Source organism: Monopterus albus, unplaced genomic scaffold (genome assembly GCF_001952655.1).
Source record: "Monopterus albus unplaced genomic scaffold, M_albus_1.0 scaffold105.1, whole genome shotgun sequence".
NCBI lineage: Eukaryota > Metazoa > Chordata > Actinopteri > Synbranchiformes > Synbranchidae > Monopterus > Monopterus albus.
Genome location: NW_018127985.1, coordinates 1,122,446 through 1,131,993, shown reverse-complemented (window position 1 = coordinate 1,131,993; position 9,548 = coordinate 1,122,446). Strand labels below are relative to the sequence as shown.

At 40.1% G+C, this 9,548-nt stretch overlaps 1 protein-coding gene across 1 annotated transcript in view; it reads left to right on the top strand.

Annotated features, from left to right (window-relative positions):
- The window catches only part of tbcd (tubulin folding cofactor D), a 45,074-nt gene extending 35,646 nt beyond the window's left edge, over window positions 1-9,428 (top strand). Inside the window, exons 22-40 of the mRNA XM_020610428.1 lie at window positions 481-541; window positions 645-667; window positions 761-792; window positions 913-975; window positions 1,077-1,153; window positions 2,105-2,186; window positions 2,299-2,417; window positions 2,517-2,608; window positions 2,933-3,073; window positions 4,329-4,412; window positions 4,938-5,096; window positions 5,303-5,441; window positions 6,880-7,001; window positions 7,224-7,301; window positions 7,385-7,471; window positions 7,563-7,650; window positions 8,666-8,775; window positions 8,869-8,953; window positions 9,044-9,428. Coding sequence (XP_020466084.1) covers window positions 481-541; window positions 645-667; window positions 761-792; window positions 913-975; window positions 1,077-1,153; window positions 2,105-2,186; window positions 2,299-2,417; window positions 2,517-2,608; window positions 2,933-3,073; window positions 4,329-4,412; window positions 4,938-5,096; window positions 5,303-5,441; window positions 6,880-7,001; window positions 7,224-7,301; window positions 7,385-7,471; window positions 7,563-7,650; window positions 8,666-8,775; window positions 8,869-8,953; window positions 9,044-9,067 — 1,666 coding nt within the window. The 3' untranslated portion in view covers window positions 9,068-9,428. The remainder of the gene's footprint in view (window positions 1-480; window positions 542-644; window positions 668-760; window positions 793-912; window positions 976-1,076; window positions 1,154-2,104; window positions 2,187-2,298; window positions 2,418-2,516; window positions 2,609-2,932; window positions 3,074-4,328; window positions 4,413-4,937; window positions 5,097-5,302; window positions 5,442-6,879; window positions 7,002-7,223; window positions 7,302-7,384; window positions 7,472-7,562; window positions 7,651-8,665; window positions 8,776-8,868; window positions 8,954-9,043) is intronic.
- The last annotated feature ends 120 nt before the right edge of the window (window positions 9,429-9,548 follow it).

Below are 9,548 nucleotides of genomic sequence, written 5' to 3'. Positions count from 1 at the left end.
GAGTTCCCAGCGAATATCAATTAGCATTTTATCTTGAAATGCCCATTTCTAATACAAACAAACAAATATAGTACAAGACCTGATATAGAGTTACAATGCAGTTGCAGTGTAGAAAAAGGGCAGCAGAGAAAGCAATCAGTGAAAGGCACAGGAAGCAGCGTTTCAGTTTAGATTACAGAGTGGCTTATTAATGAGCTGACGATATCCTGCTAATGATAGAAGATGATAGAGAAGAGACTTGTCCTGCCTTAGTTGTAAATGTGATTTCCTAGTGAATCTGTAGGTGACTTTTCCCTCCTTCTGTGCTCAGGTTTCCTGCATTCTGTGTTTTGGCTGGATTACAGCCATTTTAATAACAAATTCAGTTCAATAGTAAGAAGGGAGCCCTTGGCTAATAAGTCATTCTGTTTTCTGCTCAGTTCTTTGCATTATTGTTCAGAATATTAATAAATGTTTTGTCCCCCTGTATTTGTTCTGCAGGCCTGTGGTGGACATAATATCTTCAGAATGTGTGGATGCATTAAAAAACATCCACCAGACGGTACGTGAACCTTAAGGAACTGAAACATACTGTTTATTCAGACTGAATAAACTGTGGACTGTGTCCTCCTGTTGCTGATTTTCATTTGTTGATACACTTTCAGCTACATGACAGGAAACAGTACCGGTAGGCAGCCTGAATAAATTGAGCTTTCAAATAGTGTGGTAAAAAAATCTAAATGTTGTTTTGGCTTCATATTAAAATGATGTTTTTATATAGGGGTTTTGGTGGAGAACTAATGAGGCCAGCAAGTAAGTATATAAGAAAATGCATGAATTGTTGCAAGAAACATGATGGAAGACATTAAGGCCGTTGCTGTTTTCCTATAACACAGTACTGTAGATAATAATTGGTTGCGTTCTTTTTGACAGTGTGTAGTCTCATAGAAAAGCTGTCCATCTCCAAAATGCCTTTTAAGAACGACCCTGTCATCAGTAAGTGAAATATTTTTAAAAGTTGCTATCATTGTTATTATCATTAGATCCAATTCTGCATCAGAGCCAAAGGTTTGTACTGTTGTGACACTGTATTTCAGACGGCTGGCAGTGGCTTATTGATGACACCATAAAAACTCTTCATCTCGTTTCTCATGGAGCTAAGGATGCCATTATGGTAAGCTCAGTTTTTTTTAAATCATTGAAAATCATAACTAGACAAACACAAAAAAAGTAAGATAGTACAACACATACCAACTTGCATCGTCACAAACACACTCCACATAAAATATTAATTCATACAGAACATATGCAAATACAAGCAGAGACGACGAGCACAAACAAGCTCTGTACTGTTAATAGTAATCTATTTCTTATTAGTCTGTATATTAAGGTCTATAAAAGATCTATTCTGACAAGTCAGAACTAGTCAGGGCTACATAACAACTTCTTTCATACAGTCTATCACAGGGCTGACAGACAACCCGAGACAGACACCCACACGCACTCCTACAGGCAATTTAGAGTCGCCAGTCAACCTAAGCTGCATGTCCTTGGACTGTGGGAGGAAGCCGGAGTACCTGGAGAGAACCCCCACAGGCACAGGGAGAACATGCAGACTCTAGAGAAAGGCCCCAGGGCTCGAACCCAGAACCTTCCTGCTATTAACCACTGCTTCACCATGCCGCCAACAGTATGGGTTCTTACCTTTCCATTCGTATCCCTAAACCTACCTTTTCTTCTTTCTTTCTCATCGATACACACACACACACACATAAATATATATATCTCCCCTCCCCATTTTTTTATTCCAATCCTTCCATTAGACTTCGTTGTTCCCTTCCTTTTAAAAACATTGTTTTTAGTTTACTTTTGGATGTCATCTTTTCTGTTATCTCTGTCATCTTTTCTCTTTTTAAACTGAGGTAGCGTTGTGGATCAAAGAGAATGCAAATGTTCCTTTTCATTTGCTAGTTAAATACTAGTTAAATTAAGTTAAGAGCTTAATACAGAGCTACACAATGTGTGTTAAATTCAAAATGCATTTAAGACTCTCCTTGTTTGTGAAATACTGCTCTTCAGTCAGAAAGACTGTGTTTTTGTTAATAGTCACTGATCCTGTTTGCAGGTTGCAGTGGTGTCAGCCTTGTGCGCCTTGTGTGAGGAGTACTACCAGACCCAGCCAGGCCAGGCTGATGCACAAATACAAGGCAAGTTGAGTGCAGTTTCCTAGTTCCATTAGTACAATGTATGTCTAAATTGGAAACTAATCAGTGCATGGTGTGTGTGTGTGTGTGTGTGTGTGTGTGTGCTCCCATGTAGAGGTCTTGGTGTCTCAGTATATCGAAGGTCTGAAGAGTCCACAGTTACTCACTCGTAGTGGATCTGCCCTTGCTCTCGGCTGTCTGCCAAGATTTATGATCCATACCAAAATGAAGCAGGTGTGTTTCAAGTATGTGTACATTTCTTTAACCCATTTGACATCTAAGTGTCTCAGAACTTGGGTATAAGCTTCTGGTGGTGGTGTGTGTTTGTGTTAGATCTTAGAAGGCCTCCAGCAGATGTGCACTGTCAGCCAGAAAGAAGGGAGTTTTACAGAGGCCAGGAGAGATGCAGTCCGAGCAGTTGCCCAGTGAGTGTTCATACAGATTTGACACCTTCTGCGTCTGTTTCTTTCCTGTATTCATATTTCATTTATTTTTAATGTCTCAGGCTTGTGTCACGAAGGCACTTCCATTTTCCTCTGTTCTTTGTCTTGCCTGTTGCCTGTCTGCAAGTTTAACTGCATAGCTGTGTAGGCTGAAATGTTAAAATAAACAACTTACTACACTTGCAGGACCTGAAAGACATGTCTGTCCATTTGTTTCTCTAATAGTTTATTTTACTCAAAAATTCTAATCACATTTCTTTCTTCAGTTTGTTCCTTGTTTGCCCATTCGCTATCTTTCTCCCTCAGAGTGTGTGTAAAGGCAGGTGCTTGTGCCCAAGGCTCCCCGGACTCTACTTTGTGCTCAGAGAACATAGCTGAGGTGTACGGCACCCTGCTCAAAAGCATGAACGACTACACAAAAGACAGCAGAGGGGACGTTGGGGCCTGGTGAGTTAACTTCCTCTTCAGCACATGCAGTATATTGTTTGTCAGTACACACACAGCACACAAATGTAGATATTATTTTAATTTGCCTCAGGGATTAGGAATGTTCCCCTGCCTGAGGCTTCTGAGGCTTTTCTGTCCTTCCGCTTAGGAGCATGATAGGCATGCTTGTCTCACTGGTAGCCTTAAGCCATGCTTGCTGATACCCCAGGAATGTCACCAAGCTTGTCACTTGTCCTCAGAACATGGGATGGGCTGCTTCTTTCATACTGTGTAGTGATCTTTTTCAGTCTTTCTCTTGAATCTGTTTTTCTACATGTGTGCATATCCTCATCTCTTCTAAAGTGTTTGCCAAGAGGCCCACAATCACAGGTCATCTGTGCACCTGCTTCAAGGTGTGACTTAATGTGCTAATTCGCATTTCACATAAACAAATCATGTCCTGCAGCCATGAACGACTATAAAACTGCCAGCTGTCTCCTTGTGCCACCTTATGTTTGTGTTTGTAAGTATGCATCGTTTGTCACGTGTTTCAAATTATTATTTTCAATAACTTTCTACTTCACAATAGATTGTCAAGAGCATGATTACCCTGGTCAGTCAGTGCAGAAAGGTGAAACCTTTCTTATCACAGAGCAGTTCATGCCTTTAGGTTGGACAGTTTAACACTTGTGGTGTTGGTGTAAACCAGTCATTACTTCCTTGCCTTCAGTTAGTCCAGTTACTTATACAGGCAATATGATCATATTACCCCTTCTGGTGCATTTTAGGATTGATTTTAAACTTTTGTTGTTTGTTTTTAATGCCTTTAATTGTTAAAGCTCCATCCTATTTAGCTAAACTATTGGTTGCCTGTAAACTCTGTAGAGATCTCAGGTCCTTCAACCAATTTCTTTTGGATGTCTCCAGAGTGAGGTGCAAATGGTGACAGGGCTTTTGTGGTGGCTGCTCCCAAATTGTGGAATGCTTTACCGCCAGACATCAAATCCATTTCTGACCAGGAACTTTTTGAAACAAAGCTCAGGACTTATTCACTTTGGCATTTTATACCGAGTAGAGCTTTGACATCTTTTATCTTTTATCGGTGTTGGTCTATATTCTTGACTCTCGTTTTTTCTTTATTGACTTCATGTGAAGCACTTTGGTCAATGTTGGTTGTGTTTAATGTGCTATATAAATACATTTTTGATTGATTGTATTCAAGCCCATGTCATTGCAGGTATACAGTAAAGTCTTTACTCTCTCTCACTTTGCCCAGGGTGAGGGAAGCAGCAATGGCCAGTCTGATGGATGTGACTATGCTGGTCGCCAGCAGTGCTCCAGAGATTCTTTCACCAGAAATGTGAGTAAGATTGCAAAAACCCAGATTAACACAAACTCTTGGTACAGTTTTATTAACCTTGATAGGTTTTTATATTGTAACAAAGTGTCAGGATCAAAACATTATATAACGTGTTTTAATAGCCCACATCTAACAAAGACACGTCACAGTAGAATTCATACCCAGTGCTTCTTGTATAATACTGATCAATGCTGTGACTTGTAAGTCAAAGGTCAGAGGTCAAAGTGTTTATTTGTCATATGCACAGTTAGGAAACATGTTTCCCTGTACAATGAAGTTCTTACTTTGCCGTCCACATAAATGAAACATAAAACAAGTGAAATATAAAGTAGATGAGCAATAACACAAATCTAAATAGGCACTAAAATCACAAATCTAAGGCACTTTAAAGCAGCAAGTGAAGGAAGCAAATAAAAATACAAAAAGAACACAATATAATGTAAGTCACCACACATATTTGTCACCAGAACCCCAGCTGATTAAATTTACAGTCTTTTTTTTCTCTCTCTTACTATTCTGTTACAGGGTGAAGAGTATGATGTGTTGCCTGGCCCAGCTGGCAGCAGAGAAAATTGACCGCTACAGGGCCTGTGCTGGTAACACTTTCCTGCGCCTCCTCCACAGCACAGAGCCTGCAGTACCGCACATCCCCCACCAAGAAGAGCTGTTGAGCATTTTTCCAGTGTGAGTTGCTCCTGCCCACAACTTGCTGCTCATCCAGCAGCATTACAATCTGTAGCATTCGCAATGATTTTAAAAAGGCTTTTATGCCAAATTCTGTTGTCTTTTTAGCAAATATACATAAAATATAAAAGGTTCAGTTGAAACAATTTATATACTATAGCTTGCATTATTTATGAATACTTACATCCACATGCTGTGTCTTTCAGTGAAACCACAACTAGTCTGAACTGGAATGCTTCATCCCAAGCTTTCCAGTATATCACCCAGCTGCTGGGACTGACTCAGTATCAGTACCACACCCTGCTGGGGCTCACTGTGTCCGTGGGAGACATTACAGAGTCCACAGTAGGTCAACTGTGATGGGAGGCGCAGAACAGTTTTACTTCAGAGAAATATGATGTGTAGATGTGTAACACATTTTAAGAAAATGTATCATCAGTAAGACAAAATGGTTGTAATAATTTAGGAGGAATGTAGACCAACAGGGGGAGCCATGTGTCTAATGTAGTCTACTCAGTCCTTTGCACCTTAACTTTATCTAGAATACCTTACTTTCAAGGAATTTTTTAAACTCACAGATACCACCAGGCTGTTATTTTGGTTTATATCCACCCTGTCCCTGCTTTCAACATTGTGGCAACCACCCGATCATCAAGCGTTCATTCAAACTTTAGTTTCAGAACCAATTGGTCTGATGGGTTCTATGTGGCACTGGCTGCCGATAATCATTGTAATTTAATCTTTGCTGTGCATTGCATAATAGCAGCTTAAAATCTGCCTGCTACTTTCCACTCCTGATTCCAAGTTCAGCATCACCTGGGAAGCTCAGCTGGGGCCTCTCCTCCAGTATGACCTCACCTGTTAAAGCCAGTCAATTAAAAATGATGGTTAGGTTATTTTTAACTTTGTGTGTCTGTAGATTTGATAAAGAACAGAATGTTCAGCAGTGGGGTCAGTCAGCATGAACTTAGAGACAATCTGGCTCTCATCTTGCTTTTGCCTCCTCTTCCAGCCTCTCTCTGCCACATATATGTCCTCAGAGGCGGGAAGTACTGATATGTTTACACAGGGTTGCATGCAGGACACTGTGCCAAGACTGCATCGATACACGGGCCAAGATTACCATTCCCACACCACAGGCCCATATTCACGCAGGCCAGAGAGAGATGGAGCATAACTTTCCAAGAACTGCCTTGATGGCCAGTCTCAGTGTAAAGAGAGCATTTAGTATGGCTGTGCAAAAGCCAAACAGCAGAAAGTGTCATGAGCCCCAATTTCACTGACTTCTGTACCAACCAAAGGTTTCAGGACACGAGTGCGCCACAGTATTTATGTTTAAAATCTTTTGGTTCTAGAGGCTTGAAAGAACCTTTAACCATTAAAAGACAAATTAGTTTGTATTCAAGGGTATGTAACTTGATCTATAGCACATTTTGTTGCTATGTTGCAAATGTCACAGTTCAACACTTTCTTTCCTTCAGCCTGATGACATCCATTGACAGTTTGTTTTGTGAGGTTCACACTCATTCACTGTTAAACATTCAGTAATTTTGTTACAGTCATGTGTTGTGTTATTATCAGTTATTTGCTGAACAGGACAGAATTTCACAACATGGCAGTGCCAGTGTACTGTGAAGTATAAAACAAAGCAAGTCTCATTGTACTAATGGAATAAAAGTTTTATTTATTATTTTTAGACAGTTATACTCATAGCTAGCACCCAACCTCACCACAATGCTTTCTGTTTTTTGATCTACCACTGCTTTCTGCTGCTTCCATTCAGGTGCATTTTTCTTCCCAGTCTCTGTTTGACTATTTGAAAGGGATCCAGAATAACAATACTGCTCTGACACAGTTTGGAGATACATTGCTGAGCATCTTCAGAGACAATCTCCGCAACGACAGGTGCACACTTCTTTCTTAGCATTGCTAGATACAGTATAATACTTCTGGCACTTTATATCCTTGCTGTGGAATGATGTGTGTGTCTTGTTTGATTAAAATGACTTAAAATCCACAGACCTATATTTACTGACATCTGTTTATTATTGTCTGAACCTTGTTCTTTAGTTGAACATAATCATGGCGTAATATATTCTCAGCAGCATTTGCTTTTCTTTTCTTTAGGGTGGTTGTTCCTTTTCTTAAGATGCTCAATCAGATCCTCGCCAACAGCTGCTTTGAAAGTTTCACCACACAAGAGAAGTGAGTACTTTGAACAGTTTGTTTAAAAGAAAATTTTGATGATATTTGTGAGAGCTAAAGTTGTTCTGTCTTTGTTTTTTAAGTCATCAGTTCTGTGTGGATCTTTTGGATCTTTGCAAAGAGTTCAAGAAGTCCAGAGATATTTCCAAGCTGCGTGCTTGTATAGCTGTGTAAATCTTCATTTATTCAACAAACATACACATAATATATTGTACTAAGGCTGAACCACCCATGTTGACTGTGCTCACTGTTGCCTCCCAGCTTCTGTGGGCTGATCCAGTTCCAGGGTGAGGTGAGGAAACAAGTTTTATCCCAGCTGCTTATGCTACTCTGCAACCCTTTCCCTGTGGTGAGTTCACAACACTGGCACATTCACCCACAGTACAGATTTCAGCTCTCCACATGCCAGTAAAATGTCTGCTAAATTTGTCAGTAATATTATTGTACTGTATAGTTATTATCCACGCTAGTGACATGACTCTGGGAATAGCATTGTTGGTTGGTTAATCCACCGCTTTGGTCCAGACCATTGACTGTATAAACCATAGGCATCATTATGGCTCCCAGAAGTGAAGCCACCACGAATTGATCGCCCCCTGGTGGCTGGTTGCAGTATAGGTCATAGATGCCTTCGCATTTCAGTGGACATGCCACAATAAGAACTCAAATTACAATTCAAATTACCTTTTCCCAGAGTTTTTGGTAGATGTGTGTACAAGTGGCAATTTTTCTGGTATATTTGTTTTTAATAGGTTATTTGATTTTATAACCAGGGGTGTATTTTACCTGATTTGACAGCTTTGAATGGCGGTCTGATGCTGTCATTCCACTTCTGGTTGCTACTGCACAGAACTGGGCTGCAACAAAGCAAGATGGCAGCTGCCGTGTTCACAATGTTTCGGCTTTGGCATAGCTAAGGGTAGCGGTCCATTGTATATACAGTCAGTGGTCCAGACTGAAATATCTCAAGTTTTACATGAGTTGCCATTAATGATTCTCCGACAGTGAATCCAGCTTTTCTTCTCACGCCTCAAGCAGGTTGACATTTGTAGTTTTAAGTGAAGTGGCTCAGCAATAAGTGAATGGATTGCTCCCTCTTGGATCAGTCGTAATAACTTGACTTTGTTTTTTGTGCCATCATCAGAGCAAAATTTTAATTTGTCCAGTGTTTTGGTTTGTGACCACATAGCTGCAAAACAAACAACATTCCAATCAGCCTTTGCTGTACTTAGTAAATGTTAGCATTAAACAAGATGGTAAACATAGTAAACATTACTGCTTAACAGAATTTTGCCTTGTCATTGTGTGCATGGCTGTAGACAACAACAGCTACAAAAAAAACTCTTCCTTTCTTACAACTGTAGATAAGAAAGACGACGGCCAGCCAGATGTACGAGATGCTGCTAACCTATGATGATGTCATTGATTCAGAGGTGCTAGATGACGCCATGACCCTGCTAAGCGATGTTAATTGGTTAGTGGTCACACTGGATTTATTTCTTGAATATTATCTTATGGTCAGAATGTAGAGTATTTGAAATATTGTCTTGCGGGATGTCGATTACAGGGAAAGTGACCTGACCACAGTACGGGTTCACAGGAATCAGCTTTGTGATTGGCTGGGAGTACCGAGGCCACAGCTGGTTACCAAGGTAACCATTTAGCTGACATTAGTTAGAACAGAGTTGACAGGAAACTTACCTTGTTGGACTGAGTTAACCTTAATCACTGTCTTTCATCAGCTGAGCCCTGTTCCAGTTTCCTGAACACCAGCAGGAAACGACACAGGAGGACAAAATCTTATAGAAAATGAAGAATGGAGTGTGAGCGCCACTCTCCTGAAGCTGTGCTTTATCAGTTGATTGGTTCATCTGCCAAAACAGTATGAATCACAGTCGGACTGTTTAATAAACTGACTAAAGCGTCGGTTATTTCCCCTGCTTTGTTCTTCTTATTACAGTGTTCTTGTTCTCCATTTTTTTGACGTGCTCCAAATAAAATCTCTTCTTAGCGCAATGCCAATCACTTGTGCTCACTTTATTAACAAGCAAGCAGTAAGCAGTATAAAAACAAAAGGAATTACAGTGGGAAACCGTGGATGAGTAAGGGATTACAGAATGCATGTAAAAAGAAGAATGCGTTATATAAGGAATTCATAAAGGACAGATCAAAGAAGACGGAAGAAAAATATAAGTCATATAAGAACAAATTAATTGAGATTTTGAGGAGATGTAAGAAACAATATTA